The sequence below is a fragment of the Labrus bergylta genome, chromosome 10, assembly GCF_963930695.1.
Source record: "Labrus bergylta chromosome 10, fLabBer1.1, whole genome shotgun sequence".
Taxonomy (NCBI): domain Eukaryota; kingdom Metazoa; phylum Chordata; class Actinopteri; order Labriformes; family Labridae; genus Labrus; species Labrus bergylta.
In genome coordinates this window covers 3,780,295-3,808,021 of record NC_089204.1, presented here as the reverse complement: position 1 = coordinate 3,808,021, position 27,727 = coordinate 3,780,295, and the positions used below count along the sequence as shown (strand labels likewise).

The 27,727-nt window shown below is 40.4% G+C and overlaps 1 protein-coding gene across 32 annotated transcripts in view; it reads left to right on the top strand.

Moving 5' to 3' along the window:
* The first annotated feature begins 4,855 nt into the window (after positions 1 to 4,855).
* The window catches only part of LOC109993917 (regulating synaptic membrane exocytosis protein 1), a 109,859-nt gene continuing 86,987 nt past the window's right edge, over positions 4,856 to 27,727 (top strand). For 7 of the 32 annotated variants that reach the window (XM_065959645.1, XM_065959657.1, XM_065959647.1 and 4 more), the window contains exons 1-2: positions 4,862 to 6,216; positions 12,273 to 12,347. In XM_065959645.1, the coding sequence (XP_065815717.1) occupies positions 6,056 to 6,216; positions 12,273 to 12,347 (236 nt within the window). In that variant the 5' untranslated portion in view covers positions 4,862 to 6,055. Of the gene's footprint in view, positions 6,217 to 12,272; positions 12,348 to 27,727 lie in introns of all 32 variants that reach the window. The other 25 variants (XM_065959666.1, XM_065959642.1, XM_065959638.1 and 22 more) reach the window with 11 other exon arrangements.

Here is a 27,727-nt window from a genome sequence, read left to right as displayed (position 1 = left end):
GTTAAGGTTATTGAAATGTGTTGACGTTATCGTTCCTCTTGTGAAACACGCTCATTGCATTTTCCAGTATTACCATGCCTCTGGAGCCCCAAATTGAGAGTACTGGGTTAGATTCTGTGGTAATATCACCGTGGTGGTGATCTGAAAGTGTAGCTTCTTTTGGGGTAAAAGTAAATAGCTAAGAATTAAAGCATTTTCATTCTTGGTATTACATTTTCTCCCCCACCAAAAATATTAGAATCATATCAGAGATTCATTAAGAACTGGATTCAATAAGCAGAATTGGAACCAGAATCTATAAAATGCAAACAATACCCAACCCTACTTGAGCAGCCCATATAATGTCTGTTTTTTGTTAATGTTAATGGTATTTTCTCTTCTTTTAGCCCAGGCTAGTGCTGTGGTCACGGAGTCTGAAAAAAAGTGCATCATCATCTGAATCACCTTCATCTACCACCTCCTACTCTTCAACTTCTTCAAAGGATGAGAAGAAATGAAAACGGTACAAAAAGAAGCATCTCAAGAAGGACCAAAAAAAGAGCTGCGACAAAATGAAAAGACATAAGAAAATGAAGGTGGCAAAATGGAGGACATCACTTGGTAGAAGAGTTGAGTCATGAAGAAGAGCCGCTGTTTAATTGTCATTGTGTAGTATTTGTGTTTAGAGTTGTAAATGTTAGATTAAAAATTAGAATTGGTTGATGTGTAATGAATTGGCATATGAAGACTCATTTGGCAAACCTTTTTCTTTGTAATTTGAGTTGAGCTTCCACTTTTAAGTCCATAGCTTTCTCACTACACTACAACCAAAACTACATAACACCCTAAGAATCTATCCATTCAGGGCTCCAGCACATGCGACCAAAATCTTTAAGAGTGCGACTAACATTTATTCTAGGTGCACTGGTGCACCTGACGCTGCCCGGGTGAAAACACAGATATCTTTCGCAAGCGCATCATCTCTGTGTTCTCCTGTGACCGAACTCACACTCATGGTAGGATCATATCGTAGTCTAAACCAATAAGAGACAAAGCTCGGACGGGTCTTTGCCTCTGATTGGCTGTGGTCCTGTTCACTGCTTTAAGTTGTGTGTGTTTAAAAATTGCAAACAAACTGAGTGCCAGTCATCAATCAAGGCTAGTTAGTCACTGTTCATGCATGGAACCGGCAGCCTCTGGATTAAAGCCTATACATCGTTGTCCACCTGGTTCATCTTGGGATTTTACAAACATTACAAGCCCTACTACTGTCATTCCATCCATCCCCACTACTGAGAGTCCATCCCTCAAAAGTAGAAGTAGAAATGCAATTGGATATGGAATTATCAGCTGTGCTGTCATGTAAGTTAATGTATATAGTTTAATCAAATCAAGTCCATACATTGTTAACTGCATTTTATTTTCTTATCACAGACCAACAATGCATATTGCATCGTCTCAGTGGGAAATATATAAGTTGTAAAATTCATTGATCATTCAGTGCATCTTTATGTAATAACTTTTCTCTTATTTTTGCAGCCTGCAGTCCAACTGAGATCATCAACCGATACAAGAAGGTGTTGAGGGCATACAATAATGGAATGAAGTTGGGGGAAGCGTGTGCACATGCTGGTGTGACAGAGTTTACGGTTAGGTCCAAAGCGGCAATCCCAGAGCTTGCCATAACTTCCCCAGAGAAATTTCAAGAAATACTGGCAGGATACACCAACAGGGATAAGATAGCTGACTTTGTCAGCAGATGTGAAGACATCATTCAAAATGATGCAGAAGTCAAGGCCAGTGTAGTTAAAAACAAAGCGGTGGGTAAGCTGATACCATACAACAAGAGGGAACAGAAATAATTGTCTGGTGTGATCATGTACTGTTATGCAAAAAGGGCCATGCAATGTATAGTGGAATGAGCCACTGTTTATCATAACAGAATATAATTAATATATTTCTGCTCTTAGGCCATTGTTTAAAGGAACTGTTAATATTGTTCTGGCAAGAATAATTCATTGTTTGCGAGCAGTATTTTTTATTTATTTTATTTATCACATGCAGGGATACAACGTTTTTCCAAGTACCTCAATGTTCTTTTAAGATGTTATCTTGTAATAAAGATTTTACTACTGATCTGTTCTCATATCCCAAGCTGTTTATTTGTGGTGCAATGCTACTAGTCAACTTTAACTTAAAGGTTCGTAAAATATAACAATTTTGTGTTTTCAGTTTTTGATGCGCAAAAATGTATCTTCTGTAGGTCATCTATGAAACACTTAATGGAGTGCACAAAAAAAGTATACTGTATAATGCTTTTAAAAAAGTAACTATTTTGAACATCAGCTGCAACTTTACAGTCACCGAAATATTTGTTTGTTTTACAAAGCAATTATCCATTTACAAAGTAATATAAACACCAGCTGTAACTTAAGTCATTTACATAATGTTGATGAATGGTTTATAAACCATTTATGAAGCAATTGTTAAAGTTTTATAAACATCAGTTCCAACTTTATAATAACCATCCAAATAATGTTTATAGATGCTCTACACATTATTTATTAACCATTTACAAAGTATTATAAACATCAGCTGCAACTTTACAATAACCATCCAGATAATGATTGTTGATGGTTTATAAACCAATTATTAATCATTGATAAAATATTAATTATCTAGCTAAAAAATATTTATAGATGCTTTACAAAGTATCAGTAAGGGATTATAATCTTCAGTTCCAACTTTATAATAACAATCCAAATAATGTTAATAGACTCTTCATAAAATATTTACAAACCATGAACAAATATCTGGTCCATGTGTCTCTGTAATGTTTATAGATGTTTTATAAACCATCTCTTAAAGGTTTATAAATCATTTGGTCATCATTAACAAACACTTTATAAAGTGTCTGAAATGTTATAATGTGTGCATCAATAAACTGTTAACATAACACAAATTATAGCATTACAAATCATTAGCAAACATTATTAACTATCAAATCATTGTTTGTTAACAGTAAATAACTATTAACTAATGGTTAATTAACTATTCTATTTACCCTTATTTACCCTTCACAGATGATGGTTATTATGAAGTGTTACCCCTACGGAAACTCTCCTTGTGTTTCACAGCAGTGTTAGGTACAGCAGTGTTTAGTTAATCTAATTAAATATATAAACATACATCAGGGTTTACAGTAAAAATCATCATTTGTGGGTGAAGTGTACCAAACCATCACAGTGGATTTAGTATCACAGTGTTTACCAAGTACATGTACCAAGTACAGTAATGAATACATCACTCACCACCTTAAGTTTAATTTAGTGACTTCAAAAGAATAAGTCGTAAATGGTTTTACCTGATTAAACTCCTGATCCTCCCATGAGATTCACTCACAGAAATGTGCTCTGAACCCAAACAAAAACCTGTTTAGTGATTTTCAACTTTGCTATGACAACGTTGCCATAGCGATGACTCTATGACAGGCATTCTTAATCTGCTGATCACTTATGAAGCTGGGGAATGATAACAGTTTGTCAGATCCGGTATATGTTAAGATGATTTGCAACCTGGAGCAGAGAAGTACAACAATACGCTTTTCAAAAGAGCTTCCTATGAGCATGACATCAGAGATAATTAGCCTCCACTTTAAGTACAAAATAAGGTTTCTAACAGAGTGAAAATTTTGTCTGTGTAAATGCTTTGACCTACATCAGAAGTAAACTGGCTTACCACACAATAAGTAATGACCTGTGGGTTCATATTTTTGTCCTGGTTGATATCAGCTGTACAAAAAGTTGTCAATTATCTAATCGCATCGTGGTCGACAACTAATTTACTAAATCATAATCTGTGGCTAAAAATAGTTCAATAAAGACCTTCTGCTTCTACGTTTAGATCTAGATCTTGTTGTCAGTGATTTTTACTTGTCAGCTGAGTCATGTGTCCTTGTATCTGATTAGTAATGTTAGGGAACCCCTCTCCAGCACACACAGTCTATGATTAAAATGTTGAACACTGACATACTGTAAATGTCACCCTATAGCCATAAATGTACACGGCTGCGTGTTAAACCTCAGGGACTGTTTGAAGTGTGTGTGTGTGTGTGTGTGTGTGTGTGTGTGTGTGTGTGTGTGTGTGTGTGTGTGTGTATGTGTGTGTGTGTAAGCTTGCTGCTGTAAGGATGGATATGGAGGAAGGACAGAAGGAAGGAGGGGAGAGGGAGAGGGAGAGAGAGGGAGGGGAGAAAAAAAGGGGGATGCACGTCATTCTGACACGCAATTGGTGGGAGAGAGGAGGAGGAGGCGGAGGAGCGCGAGAACACTCTTACAATGAAGGGTTTCATGTAGTACTACGACATGGTGCTATGGGCTTGAATTCATTATTTCTTACATAATCGAAAATATCAGTTTATTTTGACCCACTTTACCCACCATACACAAGGTCTTTATATCTTTAACATGGTCTCAGTGTACAAAAGTGAATCTTGCCAAATAAATTAACTTACTCATACGTATAATTGCAACTCATGAAAAAGAAAGTCAAGACAAGAATCTGTTTAAAGGGATAATGTGAGGAAAAATGTGTTGCAATATACAAGAGTACAAAAGCCAATAAAAAGACAGGCACAGATTTCACGTTATTTATCAGATTGTAAAAGGTTAACTTGCCATCTGCGTCCGTCACTTTGTTTTGTAGCCAGATGTGACAATATTTGGACCAAAGGGTGGATACCTATGAATGCATCTATCCTGAGTGACAGGTTGCTTTGATAGAAACATTTCCTAAAGGAAAATTCATTTAAATGAAATTAGGAACATCACTAAAAAAATAAACTTGACTCAAACACATTTTTTTTTTTTTACTGAGGATTGAATCAAGTGAGAAGCTAGTTCATTCTCTCATTGATATATACAAGCAGTCTTCGTTTGGTAACCAGTGGCGTTTCCCCCTGTTAGCCATTGGAAATAATGCAGTTTCAATGCTGCATTTGCATCACTTTTCAAAACCTAGTAATTTTTTTAATTACAGGCTGTTGGAGCGGGATCTTGCATATGAAAGATTCTACCATTTGATTCCATAAAGATGAACATTTTATGTAGATGGGCTTACACACTCGCATAAATAATCCGTTTATGGTCTCAATGATTGTACATTATCTCACCAATGGTTTTATATGATCGCTGTTTTGATCTTTGTCTGAATAAAAAAACAGATGAATAAGGGATTTTTATTTGACTGTGAATGGTCCTACAAAACCCACAATGCACCTTTAAGGAACCCTTCATTTCCTGTGTGTTCTCAGTGAGCGCGCATCTTGACGGTGAGTGGAGCCCCCATTCTGAAATGAGGGCTGCGCGCTCCCGTCGCAGGAGCAGTGAACGCGCTTGAGGGGCTGCGGTCCCATTGACGGTTCCGTCTCCCTGACAGCAGCATCAGCAGCAGCATCAGCATCAGCATCAGCATCAGCATCAGCATCAGCATCAGCGACGGCGCTGCAAAACAAGAAGAGTCCGCCTCGCCCCGCAGACACACGGCCAGCCGGCCATCCGGACCGAGCGGAGACCCGAGCCGCCTTCGGGGGACCCCCACCTCTCTGCCCGGCCTGAAGGAAGACAGCGAGATCCTCCTCCCGTGTCCCAGCATCCCGACCGACCGCCGGAGAGATGGGCTCCCCGTGAAACGGTGGTGGTGGAGGGGAGAGGCGGGCGGGCGGGCGGTGGGAGGGGGGTGGGGGGAGAAGACAGCGGAGCAGCAAGAGGGAGAAGGAGAGGCTGAAAACCGGGAATCGAAGCGCTACCACCACCACCACCACCGTCACCGCTGCGACTACTACTACCGGAGCTAGCCCCGACACTGCTGCTGCCGCCGCCGCCGCCCTGGGTGCCCCCCACCACCGCCATGGGAACTCCACATCAGTCGCTCAAACCGCCGCTTCATCCGTGGGCCATGTCGTGATCCGTGGGCTTCGCCAGCGGGTTTTCTATCCGTGATCCCGACCGAGGCGAAGAGGAGGGAGAGGAGGAAGGAGGAGGAAGAGCGAGAGAAGGTGGTGGTGGTGGTGGGGAAGATGTTCGCCTCGGTGGGCCCTCGGGGCGGCCCGCGCCCACCAGTCGCCCCGGCCATCCCGGAGCCGGACCTGAGCCATCTGACAGAGGATGAGAGGAAGATCATCATGGCTGTGCTGGCTCGGCAGCGGGATGAAGAGGCGAAGGAGGAGGCCATGTTAAAGTAAGAGAGAGGAAGAGGAGAGGGATAGTGTGTGCGTGTGCGTGTGTGCGTGCGTGAGTGTGTGTGTGTGTGTGTGTGTGTGTGTGTGTGTGTGTGTGTGTGTGTGTGTGTGTGTGTGTGCGCGCGTGCGTGCGTGTGTATGTATGTGTGACTGGGCCTGTGCTATTTCCGTTCTGAAGATCCACCTCCATTCTCTCTTATGGTTGAGATGTTTCAGCACTGTATCTGCCCATGCATGCAAGCTTGTGTGTGTGTGTGTGTGTGTGTGTGTGTGTGTGTGTGTTTGTGTGTGTGTGTGTGTGTGTGTGTGTGTGTGTGTGTGTGTGTGTGTGTGTGTGTGTCTGTGTCTGTGTGTGTGTATTCTGCAGTTCCATCCGCACAGAACTCACTCACTAACAAACAGGCCCACAAAAGCTACAGATGTGTGCATGCATGGCGGCGCCAGTGTGGACCAGGTTCACCTCTGGTTTGCAGATTCTCGCTGCTCCAACTGTGGGTCAGGAGCTCTGGAAGGAGGAAGACTACAGGGTGATGGAAGGATGAATTGAAGGGGTGTGTCATCCCCATGCCTCAACATCAGCAGAGAATAAAAACTAATCTGTTACCTGAACTTGCCTCCGCAAAATCACCAAAGCCTGAGTTGGACATCAGGACTTTAACTGAAATATTTAAAAGATAGATGCAGCAGAAGTCTGGCTGAAGCCTGGCACTCAGAGTTGCAAAAGTAAAACCCTCCCTGTTGGCTTTTATCTGTGCAGCATCCATCTCAACAGCTGCTGTTCTCCGCTCTGGGGTGCGGTTGAGCCTTTCCCAGCCGTATGCACTGTATGTAGGCCAGTGCTCTTGCAACAGACATCACACGGGCTGTTATAGAACCAGTAGGCCTGTAACAGTGAGGGAAAAGGTGCCTGTGTAATGTCATTTTGAATCAGGAGCTGCATCCACCTCCTCCTCTGTACCACCACAATCCATACATACATGCATGTGTGGAGAAAAGTCTCCTCCTGATTATTTGGCCACTGCAATTGGTGCAGAAAAGAGCCCACATCCTCCTCTTCTACCTCCTCCGGGACCCAGAGTATCTTCATACATTTTCTGCATGGTCTGCATGGAGCAGCATGCATAGATGGGCTGATAGAAAAAGATAGAGCGACCCACCTAAGCGAGGCGCTCCTCAAGCTTTACGTCCCTGTTCTATTTTAAGCCCTCTGTGCGGACTGATAGCCCAGCACTGGAACGGAAGATCGATTCATTGCATCTAAAGAAGGAAATGTCCAATATATAGCTCCAACTCTAAGTGGCTATGGATCATTTTCAGTAATGTATTAGAAGCCGTGGATTCAGTCATGTCATGTGGCTGTTGCAAATAAGGCAGGGCTGTCAGCACATACATGTCTTGTACTATATTGGCCTCAGCAGTGTTTGCTCTCATCACTGTTTGGATGGAGAGCAGTGTGTGTGCGTGTGTGTGTCTGTGCGATTAGGTCTGCACTGAAAAGCTGCACTGGTTGACTAATACATGCATGGTGAGTGTGCTAGCAGTAGGGTAGTGTGGGTTGTAATGCAGAGAGGCAGAGAATACTCCACACTTAGGAGCATTTTTAGGTATACTCACCATCACTCTCCAGGCTCTTAAAGCATACAGGATCACTTGATATGTTGCTGTAAGTTCAAAGCCAGAAAGACTGAGAAAGAATTGTTAACCTCTGCTGCAATCCTTTATATCTTCTTTAAAGCCTAAATCCCAGTTACATAAGTACAGGGACATAGTACAGTAGAGCTCCTCCCCACGGCAATATAACAGACACCAAGTGACCTATGAACAGCAGTCCTTTTGCATGCTATTAACATCGGAGTCAACCTTTATTGTGCATAGAAGTGGAGTTACAAATACTCAAGGTTTGTGCATTTTATAGATGCACGAGTCGAACCAGCTGACAGTTTAAGGCCAGGCCTCTTTACAACACAGAAATGATGAAACAGTGTTAGAACAACTGGCAGGTGTGCGGTTTCTTTCATCAGTTTCATCACGACTGGATGAGCAGTATGTGCTATTTATAGAGTAGATACACTGAAGTACATTGTGATAAGTGCATATTGTTGTGGGCTATTTTTTTATTTAAAATGTTTTAGCCTTGGTGATCTACTACGGAAGCCCTCAGCGGACATGCAACTACACATTTTGTTTTGATATATCAACGTGCAGTCTGACCTCAGAATTAAGGCTTCTGTTATCTACCTATGATGCATATACTGTAGTAGCAATTTTCTATCAGCATTTAGAAACTCTACATTGTGTATTATATTCCAGGGAGATTTGAAACATGTCATAAAATGGAGCAAAACAACTAAAAGTCAAACATTTCTAATACAGACAACCAAATCTCTCAGAGAGAAAACAAATCTGATAGAGAGGTGATGAATGTGTCATCTCATCGTTTTACTCTTACTGAGACCCTCTCTGATTCCTCTATGAAGATACAGAATTAGGCTGTAGAACAAGTGCTGAATGTTCTATTACATTGTTGTGTGGAAATGATCAGATCATCCAAACGTTAGTTAAATGATTTAAGGGTTACTGTCACAATCAAAGATGAATCACATCCTGTCATGATGGAATGTAACTGATCATGCAAACCCTGAAGTCTTACAAGATATTTCCCAAAAACTTTTTAGAATCAAATCCCGCAAAGAAGTTCAAAGAATTGGTGCCAATTACAAGCCATTGGATCCGATCGGGCTCAGAGAAAGATTAACATGTCACATTATGTCACCATTTTTTAAAAGCGTGATGCAGTAAAGTATCAATTTGAATGCTTTTCCCCCAGGAGTTCAGACGTTTCCCTCATTTACAATATTAAAGTATATTAGCAAACTCTCTCAAAGTTGCTGGAGTTTTGTGATCGATAACTGCAATGTGTGTGTGTGTGTGTGTGTGTGTGTGTGTGTGTGTGTGTATGAGTGACATCAGTATAAACTGACATATTGCAGGCTTTCAAATCTGCACTTTAAGCCTCTGATGATATTGTTTTGTTCCAATATTAAAATGTATTAGCAGACTCTTGCAAAGTTGCTGGAATTGTTCAGGCCTAATATCGGCAAGCTTACATAAGTTATTTCATGAGTCAGCTCATTTATTTGGTGCTTTACAGAAGTAAGCCAGTGGAAGTCTGAAACGCTATAAGAACACAATGAAAAGTCGATATGTATGTAGCTTCACTTTTTTTATGTATACGTATTCAGAGTACATAATTGGTTGATATACTATAACCTCAAATCACAATGGCACAGTCATTTAATTATTTGTCAGCAGACACCAAGGGAACAACCCAAACCTTAGCCTAATTGAATGATTTTATTAAATGAAGAGGACAAAAAAGTCCATCAGATTGCCAGGAAGGAAGTCTCCTCCTTTACCAGAGTAACTCGAGGACGTCAATCTTCATCAGTCACTGGTTATTTTTAACTGTCAGTGCAGCAAAGCATGGTTAGAAGAAAGAGCCATCACCATATCTAACACGCAGAAATGTCTCTTAATGAGAGGGATGCCCACAGTATTGACGATCAAAAGACACGTCTTCTGTTTCAGACAGCGTGGGCGTTGGCGGGGATTTCTCTCTCCGGTTTCCTTTGTGATCCGACTGATCAGAGCCCGCGCTTCATGTTTATGGATGAGATGGTTTGGAATCTAACTGTGATCGTGTCAGTGGACATATTGAAAACATGTCATTGTTTAAGGCTTGTGTAGGTTTCTCCTACACTGCAAAGAGAGTCCAAATGACGTTCCCAACAGCTTATGGTGCTTTCACACATGCACAAAACTCCCTAAAGCTTCCTGAAATTTTCAGAGGTTAGCTTCATGTCTGAACGCAAACAGGCTGCAGAATTATTCACTTCAACTTTCCCTGGACTTTTTCCAGCCAGCCTCCGAGTAAATGTTCTGTGGGAAGTTGGGGTGAGCTGATGTGAGAACGCTGCAGGAAATATTCAGGAAAAGTCACAGCGAGCGAGCTCTGTTGATATTGTGAATGTGTTGTACTACACCCAGCATTCAGACTTAGCAGCATTGCATCTGACTCTGTTGCTTCATCTTCCATTTCCGTGTGTTTTTTATTTTATTTTTACATCATGTCCTCCCTCCTGAGACCCCCTCCTCCTGTTGGACAAGGATAGTCTCCCTTTGTATGGTGCATGTTTTAACAAGCAAGTCGGGAAGATTTCAGGGGCAGTCTGCCTGAAAAGTTCTAGAAATGTTCAGGGGTGCGTTATGCTAAAACAGCTTTAGATTGTGGTAAGAGGGTTTGCCTGAGAGTTTGGTTTGTTTGAGTGAGTTTACTGTTGTTTAAAGCCAGTTGACATTAAAGACTTTATATCTGTTTTTTCACACTTAAACATAATAGAAATCAAGTATATCCTCTGAAAATAACTCTGTGAGTCATGACTGTCTACAATGGGTGTAACACCCGAGTCCCACTGTCTGTGATGTTTTCAGAGTTTTCAGAGTCCTATCTTCAGTTTGTTTACATCGCCGGGACGGTCGGCTGACTCCTCCCCTCGTGTATAAAAGTTGTTTAATTGAGGGACTAGAGAAAAGAAGAATAACATACTGTACTCACTGCTTAACTGTGTTTCTAGATCACGCTCATTTCAGGTCAATTTACATGCAGTGTGAAGATTCGAGCATAATAAAGATCACTAGCATTAGCATGCTAACACAACAATGCAGCGTGAGTTGTTTTGGTTTCATGCTGGTGCTCAAGGGCGACATCTGCTGGATCAAAAAATAAAGCCTTTAAAAAAGATGCTGGGCTATGAAAACTAACTACAGAAATCTAACTCAAAGTGTTATTCCTTTACTTTAAAACCAGCACCTCTTCACAAGCTGAGCAGTCTAAGTTACAAAAAGTTTTGGCAGCAAAATATGTCTCTAATAGCAATGTTATACGTTTGTCTGATTTAAGTAATTCCTCTAAAAGTGCTTATTCGTGCCGATGTCAGGCTGAAATTGTTATTCTTAGCGTATGACAACATAACTGAAAGGATTGTTACTGAGATTGACTTATTTGTTTAAAGAGTATGTCGCTTATTTTGAAAAGAGAGCATATTTTATAACTTCTCTTTTCATACCTCATGGACCCCTTAAATAAATATAGGCTACAGATGGGCCTGCATTTTTGCCTTTTACACCAATAATGCATTGGGCCTGGACTTACAATTCCAACATCAAGGTCACACAACAACACAAACCATTTAAACAATTGAGACAGTTGAAGACAAGCAAGTCCTGTGTGCTGCAGGCTTTGAAGTGAGCGAAGAAACAGCTAAAAAAAAGGCATCTTTTCATAACCAAAAGGGGAGTTCAGTAGCCTGGCGCAGTTTTGGTAATTTGCGCCGAGATTTCTGCCTCTTAAAAGGAGGTTTTTTCTTACCACTCTAACTTTTGCTAAAATGGTGGTTGGTGGATAAATGCTGGCCCTTTGTAATATAGCAATGAGTAAGGTCTTTTACCTGCTTTTTGTGAAGTGTCTCCAGACAACACTTGTTATGAATTGGCGCTATACAAATAAAGATTGATTGATTGATTGAGTAGGGATCCATAATGTTGACACTTGGAGTAACATTCCCAGCTTTGTATAAAGTGTAAAATAAAGGCTTTTCTATTGGTAAAACTTTGATTGGGTTCATTTTTTGTACATAGCAACCATTATGGTCTGAAGGAATACTGCAACCTTAAGCCATCTACTGGAGTAATACCAATTTTTTGTGCATGTTTTATTCTTTCAGACCATACAGTTTTGTGAATATAGTGTCCAGGGTTAAAACATCAGAGATTTACATTAAATAATAAGGTTACACGATGATAAGAAGATGAGTTCAAACAGTAGGACGACACATAAAAGCTGTCCTGAAAATCCACAGCAATTATTAGAGCTGAACAGAGTTAAAGTTAGTTTATATGTTTATCCTGCACTGAGATTTCAGAGATGTGTAAATGATCTGCATACAAATTAACTGAGAGCGTCAAAAAGTCAAAATCCTAACTTTGTATGTTTCAGAGAAGAGAAGCCAATCCAAGCAAGAACGGTTAATCTGGTTGGCCAGAAGAAACCTCCGCAGCAAAACGACGTCCGGTGAGTTCCATTTTTTACTCCAACAACAACTCGAATATCACCTTGTAGAATTCTAAACTGTCCCAAAATTAGTTGAAGAGAGTGGTTTAATAGTTGCTATTGCGTCACTTTATCGTCATTGCACCCCGCTGGCAAAACAACCTCCTTTTATTAGCCTGCAGTCTGTCCTTTTTTCTCACATTCATGTTCGGTTGTGAAATTTATTCTACACCTTGGATGAGTCACGGCATAAAAAAGATAAATTTGTGTTCTGGTGGCTGTCTTTTTCACAAGTGTGACTCAGGCCATTATTATGCAATTTGTATGATACTGTAAGTGGAGCGGCACTGCTCAGGGACCTTGTTCAGACCGCCGGATTTGTTGTCAGGAAATATTTGAGTGAAAATATACGTCAGGAATCCACACACTCCTTAACCTGAGCGACTTCATATCCTGTTAAACACACACAAAGATACAGTTGCTGTCTGTCATCTCTCAGACAGTAACAATATAGCTTCTAGTGTTGGAGTGTTGGAGATGGACATAATCAGTGTGAGAAGTCCAGTCCAGGTCCTGTTGAGTCATTAGAAACTAAAGATGTTGTGGCTTCTTTTAGAAAGGCTTCTCAGTCTGGATTCAGGTGCTCTGTCTGTCTCTCACTTTTCTCAGCTGTCATGTCAAGCTGCTAATCAGGAGGAAAGGCTTCCATCATGTGGATGGTTTTGTGCAGGTGGTTTTTGTTGACTGTTTGCAACTACAACAAGAGATGCACCATAACTCGGCATTTCAATATGGCACCTAGTTGGAATTCCTTGGATTTTGCAGTCGGCTTTAGGTAGAAACTTGACGGTTTTTAAATTCATAGGCTAGTTTGGAGGTAACGTGGTGTAGTGAAGCTAATAAACACATGAGGTGCAGGTTTTTTCATGGATGCATTGACCACTTTTGGTGCACATTACATCCGTTCCCCATCCCAAATCATCAACTTCTGTCACATTGCATCTCATAAATACGCACAAGGAACCCTTCAGCATGTCAATGAAAAGTCCATGACGCTTTCATCTGATCCCAACATTTCCCGATCAGGTGTGGTCAGGTCCGACCGGTCAGGTGATGTTGTTTTGGTGTTGTTCACTTAGGGCGCACTCACACTACGTTGCCCCGTATTGTGCTGGAGTACAACTGCACCCCCTCCCCATTCCCCCGCTGGCCTGCACCCACATTGCTCCAGGACAAACCGGGTCTTAGCACGGTTACCTCTTGTACATAACATGTAACATTTACGTGATCATGAAACGTGTACAAGACAGATAGACTCCCCCCCCAAAAAAGGCAAGCTCGGTGGAGTCGGCGTCCGCACATCAGAGAACAACACAGAGAACATGACTGCAACTTTACTGACTTTGTGGCCTACTTTGAGTCATTTTGGTCAGATACAGCCATAACACTCCGGGGTTTCTCGATAATGGAAGGCAGGGATCGATTCTACGTCATGTCCACATGTCCGTCTTTGTGCTCGTACATGAGCAATTGAGTGTACCATGCCAAGCCCCACCTCTTTCATCGGTGCCAGGGACAAGGAAGTGTACCGGGAGCTTGAAATGCAGCACTCACACGAGTCACTTTGGGGGTCAAAAGGTCTTGGCCATGGTACAGATTGTATAGTGTGAGTGCACACTTATTGGGTTTTCTATTGCTCCATTGATGAGCTAAAGTAAGCTAAAACCAAACAGAGGACATAAGAGATGATTCAGCTAAAACGCAGTTCAGGTTAGTTATTTTAATGATGGCACACTCACAGAGAAAGGCCCCACATACCGGATATTTAACTATGATACAATACTCATAAAACTCAAACGATATTGTTATCAGTTTCCATACCATGGGTCCAAAAACAGATGTATGAGGCTCCAAATATTGGGTAACTTCTTGTTTTTATTATGAAATTGCTGGCAAACTTCTGCAACACTGTCAACATTTCAAAAATGTTTTTGTGCAATTAAGACAGTTTACTTTCTTTCCCGTGCTGCAAAGTTTGGTTAAAAATACGACTGAAGATTTGTAGTTTTCTTAAAAGCTTTGGTATTCTTTGGCATTATCAATCATTAAAATAATAGAGAATGAATTGTTTTAAAAAGTGGTATTTAAATATATTGTACTTTTTTGTCAACCTTTCCTTACCACTGAAGTTTTGAATCTGGGTCTTTATCCCTCTTTGTATTGGACTGCAATGGTTGCAATTATTGAAGCCAAATACTTTTTTACAGAGGAGGGGTTAGGCGGAAGTTAAAGGGGACAAGTCATCTGAGCCATCTCAGCCTTTGGATGTGCACTTGTTCCTTTATTGGATAACACCGAACAGATCAAAATTGACGTTCAAAGAAGTCATTTACAAGTTATAAGCAGACATCCAAATACAGAGGTTAGCCTATTGATTTTTATGTTTTACTTATTATAAGAGCGAAGACATAAGGACTGATCAAACTGATAGATACTTCACATTAGCATCTCTTATCTCATCTCAGTTAAAAGAAGTAAATGGTGAGAATCACACCAAACACAAAAACTGTTGTTTCTGTATCGATTTAAATATTTTAATACTGATGATCATAACATTTTGAAAGAGCCTTATCAAAGAGATGTCGATGATTTTCACTGACTGCAAATTCACACTAGAAAACAAATGTCCAGCTTCACTTGTGCTATCCTTTTACTTTTAAATGTCCCTTTAGGTCATGTAATGCTTCTAACCAACATCATATTGAAAATGGAGGTGGTTAGAGGTCACAGTAACTTCTTCGGGAATAACGCCTCCCATCTTGTTTCCAATTAGCGGGGATTGGAAGCTTGATGGGTTGGTCAGGAGTGATTCTTTAAAAATGCTGAGTGATCATCTTTCCCTCACCACTGTGTGTGTGGATGTGTGTGTGTGTGTGTGTGTGTGTGTGTGTGTGTGTGTGTGTGTGTGTGGATGTGTGTGTGTGTGTGTGTGTGTGTGTGTGTGTGTGTGTGTGTGGATGTGTGTGTGTGTGTGTGTGTGGATGTGTGTGTGTGTGTGTGTGTGTGGATGTGTGTGTGTGTGTGGATGTGTGTATGTGTGTGTGTGTGTGGATGTGTGTGTGTGTGTGTGTGTGTGTATGTGTGTGTGTGGATGTGTGTGTGTGTGTGGATGTGTGTGAAGCCTGGTTATTTGATCAGCCGCTGGTTAATACAGACTTGAATTTGCGAACGCGTTACTTGAAACAGACTCTGTCGTTTCCACTCTTTGATGTTATATGAGCATCTCGGTCCCCGCTGGCTTATTTGCCCGTTGAAATGCGAATTTTCATGCGTCCTGTTCGTTTGCGGTGACTTCTGCAGCCAGTAATGTCTTTTTTTTCCTGCCACACAATGATCAAAGGATAAAGCTTGTTTATGCTCTATCTGTGTGCATTGTATGTGTGTGTGTGTGTGTGTGTGTGTGTGTGTGTGTGTGTCTGTGTGTGTGTGTGTGTGTGTGTGTGTGTGTGTGTGTGTGTGTGTGTGTGTGTGTGTGTGTGTGTGTGTGTGTGTGTGTGTTGGATCAGAGAGTGAGTGGGATTACAGAGTAAGTCAGCTGGAGCACATCTGCTTCTCTGAGGAATTCCACAATATGGCCTCCATTTATAACATTATACAATCTGTGCCTTTCTGGTCAGTATTCCCCGGATTATTCTACAGACATTACAATCAGTATTCCAACATTATTCCCTCTGTCTCGTTGATCTGGTGCTGATAAACCTTGTCTAAGTGATTTTAATGTAAGACACACAAATCATGTACTTTTTTTTCTTTAAGGCTGATCTATGTTTTGATATGTTGGCCAGTGATTGTTAGGTAGCCTAGCATTCAGATCAAAAATTCACACATGATTTTGACATGATACAGTAACTATCTGTTGGAGGTTTGTGCAGCTGCCAAATCAATTTTTCTTCCAGCACCAGTGTGGTTATTTGATGTGGACGGTGGCCTGTAAGATTTGAGAAGACTATGCCAGTTTAAATTTCTAGTCCCCTCCTTCACTTGAGTTCAAAATGTACAATAGAAAAAAATGGCACCCTAGCATAGAAACGCATGTGGAATCAGTGGTGGCTTGTGCGTTGTTCTCCTGGGGGGACACAATGTCTCACAGATAAACCTGGATGTACATCTACGATTGTTAGCTTGACGCTGACACATAATGGAAAAGCCATACAAGGACTAATAATAATTAACAATCTGTAATTTCAGTAAAATAGATAATGTTCAAATTAAGAGATGCTGAGTATGTTTCTTAGCATCTCTAGAGTCTCTGAGTCTTGAGCTTTCATTGGTCAAAGTCGTTGTTCTGTGAGCTGAATGAATTTGGTCCAAATGACCAGCAGATCAAGGGGGCGTGCCTTGACAGCTGTCACTCATTAATATACCACCAGACTTTCACAGTGTGTCTTGCAAAGCCTAATATGGCCATTATAATACATTTGTGGTTAATTGCGCAGCCTAAAGTTTGCAGTAGAACAAGCTACTTAGCTTCTTTTATATTTTTATTGATTCAAGATTCAAGATATTGAACTTCACCCTGAATTTAGGTTCAAATGTATGAAAAACTAAAAATGATCATGCCAGCTACACATAGATAAAAATGATGGTAGTAGCTGTCAGATTTTGACTGAAGCCTCACCCTCAGTCACAGCCAACATCACTTTAAAAAACAAAGATGTCAACCTTGTTTATTTATTTCAAGGTTGACATCTGTGTTTGGTTTAATTTAAACCAGGTTTCTATCTTGGGATTCTGTTGGCTATGCTCAGCTCATAGCATCTGCAAGTTTAGTTTTAAGCTTGAAGAATTGGTGTAGGGGATTAAAAGATCTGAAATATACAATTTAAAAGTTTAGGATTTAAACGTTTCTTAAAATCTGTTTGTAATTTGGTCGGCAGTAAATGCAGTTTAGTTAAATTTGGTGTTTCAAGTGCAGAGCCCGTTCAGAATGTGCTTGTTTGAATTGTGTTTGGTGAGAACGTGGCTCAATGTAGTCAACTGGTTGGTATGATGGCTTACACCTGGTATTGCTAACCTTAAATAACAGCAAATGTTAATCACACAAAATGACATTACATGCCTAGTACGGAGTTAGCTTACTTAGTTGCACAACATTGGCCGAGTGATTTCATGCGACTTTTGTTAACGACGGTTAGCTTACATGTAATAGTCAAACTGAAAGGGGGACCGTATTTAGTACTGAAGATAGACTCCAATTAGCAAAACGAAACGGTAAACTTACTTTACGTTGTAGTGTGGAGTGTGTCGAGTCCACTCAGCGACCTAAATAACATGGTCTTTGGCGAGTCTTCTTCTGCACGTGCACTCGTCTTGTGTTTCCGTTTTTATTCCATCGGATTGCGCCACAGCAAAACTATTAAAGATGTTTCAGCTACAATATGAGCTCATGTACACTTCACGATCAGCACTACACTTCTTTGGGTCCACAGCAATACACCCGCCAAGTCTGACGCCCATCGGACGAATGGTTGGGTAGAAACTCGACTATCAAACACACAGACACAGAGATTCCTGGATGTATAGATGAGGGATCTGTGATTTGTACTGTAGTTAAAAGTCTGGTTGCTGCATTTTGTACAAGTTGAACATAATCAAAATCCCCTGTCTTTAAATAATCTAAATTTGTAGAACAATGGTCATTCCTGTCCTGTCAATAAGACAAAACAAACACAGCTCTTGATGACAGATATCAGCTGTTCATTGTGTATTTTAGAAGCCATAATGTTTATTCACAGATTATTGTAACGTCTGTAGGAAACATGGTGGTGGGCAGCGAAAACCTGGCTGCTGATGGTGCGCTCCTGCCAAACGTTTGTCAGGTTGATCAGCTCAGTACAGACAGAATGGACTTCCTGTGAGCTGTTGACTGAGCTGCCGCCAATCTGAGAGCGCTGCGAGAGAAAATGGCTTGTTTTAAACTTGACCACCATGTACTTTTGAGTTTGTCTCTTAGGGTTTTATAAACTTTTAATAAGCCCGGAAGTTGTCAAAGTTTCTCAGTCTGTAAAGGAACATCAAGTCCTTGAGCTGAAGTTAATCACCATATGCGAGGCTTCCAGATGATAATATCTCTATGTCACAATGTGTGTGATGATGACCTTTTGTCACTGACTGGATTATAAATTAACATTGTATTCCTGTTGGATCCATTTGATCCTTAATTTAAGTCATTTAACAATGGTATGTTCTTGTAAAGGTCCACCTCTTGAAGTTTTAAGTTTCATTTTTTCAATTTACTCCATGAAATACCACAGACACCGAACCTTGAATTATTGCTTTAAAGAAAGTGATGGTATTATTATGTTGTGGGACCAAAATGTATTGTAAAGGTGTGTTAAAACCAAAGTAAAGTTTTTTTAAGGTGTCATGATGTGGATTTTCCTGTGTGTTATTTGCAATGGGCTTCTCTGATTCTACAAACTGGCATCATCTGCGTAAAAGCAACATTGGTGTTTATGAAGCTAAATTGCAAAAGCCCCATGACTTCTGATGGTTGCTTCAGAAATCTTTGATCCAAAGTCCGCTCAAAAAGAAGTATTTGAAACGAACAGAGCTGTAAAAGCATGAACAAAGACTTTTTACAAATCTGCATCATGACGTAGCTTTTTCCGCACCTGTTAATTACAATAAAATCACAGAAAGAATCTGTTCATTTTGTGTTCATAGCACTGTAGTTGATTTAATTGTGTGACTTTGTACACAGGGGCGGCTGTGGCTCAGTAAATAGAGTCGGTCGTCTCTCAAATGGAAGGTTGGGGGTTTGATCCTCAGCTCCTGAAGCAACATGTTCGATGTGTCCTTGAGCAAGTCAGAAGTAGTAGTCAGAAGACTAGAAAAGCGCTACATAAGCTCAAATCCATTTACTCTCTAGAGATGGGTAAGGTCTCACCTGCTTAAAATACCCATAACCTGCACTGAGCCTGAGCAGCCTTTGCCAACAGGTCACCAAAGTGGGCTTTGATTATGTAGAAAGGAGTATCAGTAAACTTAATGCAGACTGAGAAAGCTGCAGGTAAAGTTACCCAACTGTATGTGCCACTAGGTAATGCAGTAACCCCGTCACAGCAGCATTTGGAATATTTAGAGAATATATTTTACACAAACAATATAAGCCATGCTCTCGTCCAATCATACATGCTCAGTGTCTTTGTGGCTTACAAATATTAGTTACAAATAACTTGGTCATAGATACTGATAAATATCTTTTCTTTGACTTTTACATCACTGTGACTCACTGGTCAGGTCTGATCAAACTCAGAGTGTTTGAGCCTCTACCTCCAATTATCTGCAGACATCTGCATGCTTCTGTACGAGCGATACAGATGTACTGTAATGTAAGGATGTTTACGTTCACAACACTAAATGTGATTGGCCCTGTGTCCCCTGACAGCAGGGTACCATGGCGATGGCCCAGCAGAGCCGTAGTAACCTCATTAACCCCTGGGATTGGCAAGGAGTCACTTCCTGACTTCCTTCAAGGATTGGCTGTTATCCACAGTCGTCCCATGAGTCTCGACTCCAACGGGGACAGGGGAGGGACCTGAAACACACTCAGATACATGAGTGTATGTTTGTGGGAGTTTTTACATAAAAATTAAAAAAAAATCTGATTTTTGTTTGCTTGTAACTGGATTTTTCCAAGTCAAAGGAAGGCATAACAAATTCATTGCTTGATGGTCACCAAGGTCTATAATTTGCACCAAAAATTGGTTGTTACTTTTTAAGGGTCAGGTATGCTTGATAATAACTAGTTTGTCTGACTTCTATGTTTTCTGACAAGGTGTAATTGGTAGTAAGGAAAAACATCCTTATTGGCTAATTTCTGAATGAATACTTTTTCCATAAAACTACCCCCCAAAAAATGATCTTTTATCAAACTTTATCATGGGATCTCCAAAGAAGAAGTTACATTTTGCCTTAACTGATTTTTAAGTGTCTTATGTTACAGTAGCTGTGTTGCCATGTTCCCAGGAAACAGAAACTATTTTGGCACATAAACAATCAAAGATACAGAAATCAGTGTTGACATTTTGTTTGTATAGTTATGAATTGTTTAATCTCTAATTTATCTCACTAACTTAATTTAGTGTGTGTCACAAAAAACTTTAATCCCCTCATCTTACTTCCCTTCCAATCTCTTATCTACACAGTACACACACACACACAGACACACAAATTTCACCATCCCAGCAACACGTTAAAAATGCTCAAATAAAATTGTCCATTTCTTAATGTTTCACTCAACATCTCCAACAAGCAGCTGCACAGAAATATTTAAACAAAGGTATAAGAAGCTATAGTTTTAAAATAAGATGTCACTCTTGATGGCGTTATATGTGAATTAAAAACAAAAAAGGTCAGCAAATTTACTTAGGCAGCCGTGAATGTACCTGGATGGTCCGTCTGATCACTGTCTATATGTAGGAAACACTTCAGATAGATAGATAGATAGATCTGCTGTCCACCTCCCCTATGTATTAATTAACACGAACAAAGATTTAAAGAAACCCCTAAATAAATCAAAATTAAACCCGTACAATTAAAAATTAGGCCTACACAAAGGAAATGTACATAACCGTTTAGGAATAAAAATAGATTAAAATGTAAATAAGAATAAGTATTTGCAACTGAAAATAAAGCATTTTCTAAAATGATCCAGTATAACATCTGTCAGAAGGGTGGGACGAATCAACTCAAGTCCAGGACCCATGGTGTTGTGGATCTGAAGCAAGTTTCTGGCTACTCAATTCCCCAGATGCACATTGCAACTATCCAGATTTCTTTCTAAATTTACTGTGAACCTGACCCCAGAAATGATCTTGGCAGTAAAAAAATAAATCTTAATCCAACAGTTGGCTTTTTATTAAATTAAAAATTAACTTGCCAAATAACATCACCTACGACGAGTGATTTTTACGATCACATTCAGGTTTTGAATTGGCAGCCATTAAAAAGGGTTGTATCAATATTTATAAAGAGGTTATATTTTCCATTTTTGATGATTGGGGGTGGCTGTTTTTTTTTTTTCCAGTATGTGTGTAAATTAGATTGTTTGTGTGGAGGATTATATGGCTTTACACATGCTGTGTGTTTCTGAGTGTGTACATGCTGTGTGTATGTGTGTTTGTGCTGCCTGGCTGTGTATGGCGTTGCCAGGCCATATGGAGCGCTGTCTGGGGAGCACACTACCCACTTAGCTCTGCTGTTGGCTCTGGTGCTCTCTCCATCTGTCCCTCCTCTTTCTCTCTATATCTCTCTCTCTCATCATTCCTTCCATCCCACACTCTCCATCTTTCCCTTTTTCGTCCTTATCTTTATCTTTTGTTCTTTGTTTGATCTTTTTCTCTAAGCTTCTTTCTTTCCTCTAAGTCTCTTCTTCACTCTTCTACACATCTTTTAGTTCAATTATTGCATTATTAATAATTGACCGAATTTTGGTCTAAATAACTCAAATGAACCAAAAGTTTTTGGCTTCACATCTTGCCTCAGCTTGGAGCCATGGGACAGGCTGCAATGGCTGCAACACACTGGGTAAATCTGGCCTGAAACACCACGTATTCCTAACCAAAGTCTGCAGACTAAAAGTGTTTCTTTTTACCCCTGATTGCCTCAGATTGTCATTAGGAGTCTAACAGCATTACGAAAAAGGTTCCTGTGTATATAGACCTTTGTGTTAAACACACACACCCACACTTCTGTTATGCAAAGGAGAATTACTGGTTTTATCTCTGTAGAAATCATCATAAAGTTAGTTGTGAGACACTTTTGAGCCTGTCAGGGATCAAAACAAACTGTAGGCATACTTTGGTCAGACCCTAAACAAAGGCAGACTGTTGGCTGAAGTGAACTTCTTTTTCTTTAAATTCTTTTGGGGTCTTTTTGCCTTTATTAGATCGGACATCTGAGACAGGAAATGTAAGGAGGAGAGAGTTGGGGATGACATGCAGCAAAGGACCGAGGTTGGATACTACCCATGGCCGCTGCGATAAGGACTATAGCCTCTGTACAACATGGTGCACACAACATAACCGCTGTGGCTGCTTAACTACGGTGTGCTGAGAGGGACATATTAGCACAAAGTCATAATTCCGGTTCTGGTTCTGATTCTGATTAACATCATTTTTTAAAAATTGGTTCATTTTGGACTGCACTGTCATGTCTTGGCATCATGATTATCAGGTGATGCTGACAGCCCTATAATTTAGTCACAATTTCTTTTAAAAATGTGAGCATTTTCTTTTGAGTTTCACATAGTGTGCTCATAGGATCAATTATGAGGTGATCACTGAGCATGTAGTAGACGGTACACTTGGCAGTCAGATGAGTCTTTTAAAGAAAATGCTACTCTACTTAGGTACAAATGAATACAACTTTTTGAGAAGGTCTCAAATAAACTATGAATAACTTGAAACTTCTGCGGAAAGACTGATGCTTACTAATTAGCGAACCAATTTATTTTGGAGCAGTAGTCAAGCAGAAACACTTAGAAATATTAATGTGAATTTGCTGTTTTTGTGCTTCATTGTTGGCATGATTCTTTTCTCAATCGCTTCCGGTTTGAAAGTGCAGTTGGCTTGAGGGAGAAAGTTTCATAACCCCAATATACATTTGTAGATGATCACTTTCCTTGGGTAGAAAGAGGAGACCGGTTTCAGAAGAACATGGTCGCCCTGAGAGAGAAACAGAGAGAGAGAGAGAGAGAGAGAGACTGTGGTTGGAAAAGCGTTCAGAGAAGTACACTCAGAGAAAGAGGAGGAAGGGGGAGGTGAGAAGAGTAGAAGCGTGTGCAGAAGGAGCGAGGTGGTTTGGAGAGATACGAAGCATCACACAGACTCACACTGCTGTGTGTTAAATCACAACTGTCTGTTTGGGCATGAATCATCACCTTCTTCTCTGTTGGGATTTCCCAAAACGAGAATCAGATCCTGAAGAATTAATGACCAAAACTGTGTTGAACGCTGATGGCAGATTGGATAAATATGACACGCCGCTGCAAATGCTCTGAAAAATGGAAGTGAATAAAAAGAGTGGGATATTAGTATAAGGGAAAAAAGAAAGACAATAGAGGAGAGTGTGATATAAGAAAAGGATGGAGGGATAGTCGGAGGGATGGAGGGAGTGGGGGAGGTGAGAGTACAGCCGAGCAGCTCAGCATGGAGAGCTCTCTGACGGAAGTGAGGGAGGGGAAGGGACGGAGGAGGAACAACAGAGCCTGGCACAGAAAGAGAAAAGTAGAGAGCGAGAGATTCTCCATGTCCCTGCTGCCATATGGTGAGCAGCCAGGCTAACACACAGTACATACATGCACTAAAGGAAGAAGTAAGCACAGAGACGGCATAATCATGGTGTGGAGGACCATCAAGTATCAAATATTTGTAAAAAAAAACCAACAACACCAAATAAAGCAGATAACCACAACAAGAGCATTTTAAATAATGAATTCCATCTACTCAATGACATGCAAATATTCTAAACATCTTACGCTGACCAGGGGTTGTCAAACGTTTCACAGTGAGTACCACCACAGAACATATTTGGCTCTCCAAGTACCACCGTTATGGCCAACATTGAAAATCAGTAGCGTAGGGCTACTTACATATACAGTTTACACAGAAGGCCATTTTATTCCTGATATGCATAATATTTATTATTGACCGCACACCACGCACTGTGGCCTGGGCTCATTCTCTGTTCCAAAAGAATCCAAACAGGATGTGACTCCACAACTCACATACATGCAGTGATGAGGAGGAATAACGGTTATGCTCTCTGGAAGATGCTCTCTGGATTCATGCACACCTAAGTGAAACTTCAGATGGACTCACAAATGTAATCTTACATTACATTGGGTCTGTGCAACTTTTAACACATCACATATGGCATGAAAATACTAAAGTAAGAGAAAAGCTTGAAATCATATTACACAAAGATGCCATGTTATGAGACAAATATCAAGGGTCTTCATAGTGTACAATTACAGGTACACATGACTTTACATACATGAGCTTCATGTCTGTTTGATGCAGCCCAACACAACGTATGTGACCTGTTTTATAATCCCTGGATTCCCATCAGCCTTAAAAGGTTATACACTCTTTTCTGCAAATAAAAAGGTGTTAAAGTGAGTGTAGGTGGATCTCCTTTGCATGCAAACAAATAGCTTTTCTGTTAGCACACACACAGACGCACACACACACAAACCGGAAGCCCATTTCTAATTCTGGCATGCATTTTACCTTCCATTCAATTTCACAAATAGCGTGCGAGGGAGGAAACTTTTTAATACTCGTCTATTATAGGAAACAGAATGAGTTCCAATCAATCTTGCAGATGACTCCTCTACAGTAAAGAGAGTGTGTGTGTGTGTGTGTGTGTGTGTGTGTGTGTGTGTGTGTGTGTGTGTGTGTGTGTGTGTGTGTGTGTGTGTGCGTGCGTGCGCGCCTTTGTGTGCAGGGGACCGGATTAAAGACAGGAGTGAGGGAGAAAGTTGTGGGATGTTAAAGAGGATGCAGAGAGGGAGACAGGGTTTGTGAGGAAGAGTTTGAGAGGATGAAACTTTTGAAGGTCTTCACTTAAACATCTCACAGCAGCTCCGAGTAACAAGGGAGCAAAGTTACTTTAAAATTAAGTGTCGGGGAGCAAATGAGAATGGGACGGAGAGAGTTGGAGAGCTAATTTCCAAATGGCTGCGAGGTGATTTTCTCTGACACTGACTCATTGTTATTTGATTCATGTCTGCCTGCTTTTTGAATATCGATCCAGGAACTGGAGGAGTGACTCATACTGAGCCATAGAGGCCTGAGTCACTACAGGAAAGAGAGTCGAAGCTGGCTCCCCGTCCCAGCCTGATGCCACCCTGCTTTATGAAAGCCCAGGAGTGAAGGAGTCTGTGCCAACTTTTGGCTGAGCAGCAGTAATGACACTGCTTTATTTTAGGACACATCTACAGTATGTCAAGCAGGTGGTCTCGAACTTTTTGGGGAGTTGTTTCACTGAAACTTTGGCCTTTGATCAAGGACCCCAGCTCTCTGTGAGAAAGTGGTCCAAAAACCATTTTGGGAAGCAACTGTGGGAGCTGAATGGATGCTTTTTGCCTACGGAAATAACTGGGAGATCATGAGTGGACACATAATTGATGATTTTTGGCTCCAACATGAGAAAGTCTTCATTAAAACGGAATATTTGTTGAGTATTGGGTGGTTTAAAGTGTGCACATGGCCACATTTATCTAGGATAATGCTGCAAAGTAGGTCTGCTGCAGAGATGAGCTCCACCAACTGAGATGCCAATTCATGAAACGTGTTTAAAGGAGGAGACAGGTGGTATTGGAGATTTCTCTTACTGTCGAAAATGCCATGGAAATCAAACAAAGAATTAAACAACAACAATCTGTTCCTCCTCTTTATAAAATATTTTACCTTTCTTATTTATTTATACGATGAAAAAGATTTACACAAATGAAAAAAATAGACAATATAAAGTGCAGGAAGAGGCAGAAAACTCAAAGAGCTTACTTGAAGCCTCCACCCATATACTTCTGAAATAAGAGCCCAACCGATGAATCAGCCAGCCGATAATATCGGCCGATTTTAGCATATCAAGTGTCTATCGGTATCGGCTCATTTTTTTGCAGTTATACGCAGATATTACCAGATTTATTCACCAGTCAAAAAGTATTTCTTTTGAGTTTTATTGTGTTACACTAGCAATTCTCTTTCACCAGCAGAGGGCGCTATATAGATTACAACAAGAATCATCACTCTCCAGAGTGAAGCGGTGATGAACGTTCATGCTCAGTTACTTTCCTGTTGAGTGAACATCTTGTCTTCATTATAAATCAATTATAAAAGTGTTTGATAACTGCATAACTGTGTTTATCTATATCTATATACACCTCTACAGATCGAAGATAGATCTTAAAAAGATATCGGCCGATATATCGGTATCAGATTTTCTTCTCTCCCTAATATCGCTATCGGTATCAGACCCAAAAATCTCATCTCGGTCGCGCCCTAGTTACAGAAAATAATACACAATTATGTTAAACAATGTAATAATCTGCATACAGTAACAATGACAATCAAACCAGAAGCAGAAGATCTAAATATATGAGGTTTATTAGTAACCGTTTGTGAGTATGAGTGAAAAGTCTATTTTTACACCTATACTGACAACAGAGCAAAAATACTCCTAACAAAAATAATGATAATATATATATATATATATATATGTATTGTATTATTATGTATATTAACATACTAAATAATGAGTATAGTTAAAGAGCAGCTGTTAAATGTTTTTTCAGGCGTCTTTGGGAACTTTTAATTAGAGACAGGTTTTTGACAGATCATTTGCTGCCTCTAAATCGCACTGAAGCAAGTAAAACATTTAGGTGGATGAAGATCTAACGCTGCTGCTATAACTACAACATGGGGCAAACATGTCAGAAACAAACATAGTTTCACTAAAGAGCACCACTCTAAATGATTTCCTGGGAACTTAGATGTTCTGTAACACTATAAGTTAGCAGTGTCTAAATTGTTAAAGTTTAAGGAGAATCTTCAGCTGTGGACTCACACACATTTGTTGTACTGGTGGCGAGTGGGGGCCTTGGCTTCATTGTGAGGCAATAAGTTATGGGAATTTGATTTACTCATGTTTAATTTGGTGACAAAATGAAGCAGATATCAACTGAAATGGTAAGGAAATCCAATCATTTTCACATCTTTCTCATCTCTTTTCTTATTTGATTATGTTGTCAGCTTCTTATTGCTGTCATTGCACATTGCTAACTGTCACACTGCAAACATGGAACAGATTGTAGAGTACGCCCGCTGACCTGATGGGAACTTGACCACATTGTGGGGGCTAAGGCTTATCGTGCCCTTGGGTCTCATGGGTAGATTAATCTGACCCTGGTTGGTATTTACGGCAGCTGGATGGTGGAAGTGAGACGAGGGCGAAATAAACGACAGTGAATTCCTTTTTTCCCACCCCCTGGGACTTAAACTATTTTCTGGTGCACTATTAAAACAACATCTTATAAAATCATTAAACTGATATCATGTATTCAGAAGATTAGTAGTTGATGGCTTGTACTCGCGGCTGCTAGAACAACCTTTAGTCAGGGGCAGAATGTGATTGTATGCCAGATTGAATAAAGGGCTTACTTATTCCCTACATCACCAGCCCACTCACAAACACACAGTGTTTTGGTGACCACATGAAAAGGTCACTGACCTATTTCAACTCCTTTTTTCCAACCTCCATCAAGCTGCAATCATCAGAGAGAAGAATTTATGAACCGAGACATAAGGCCTGGTAATGCATCCAATGGGTTT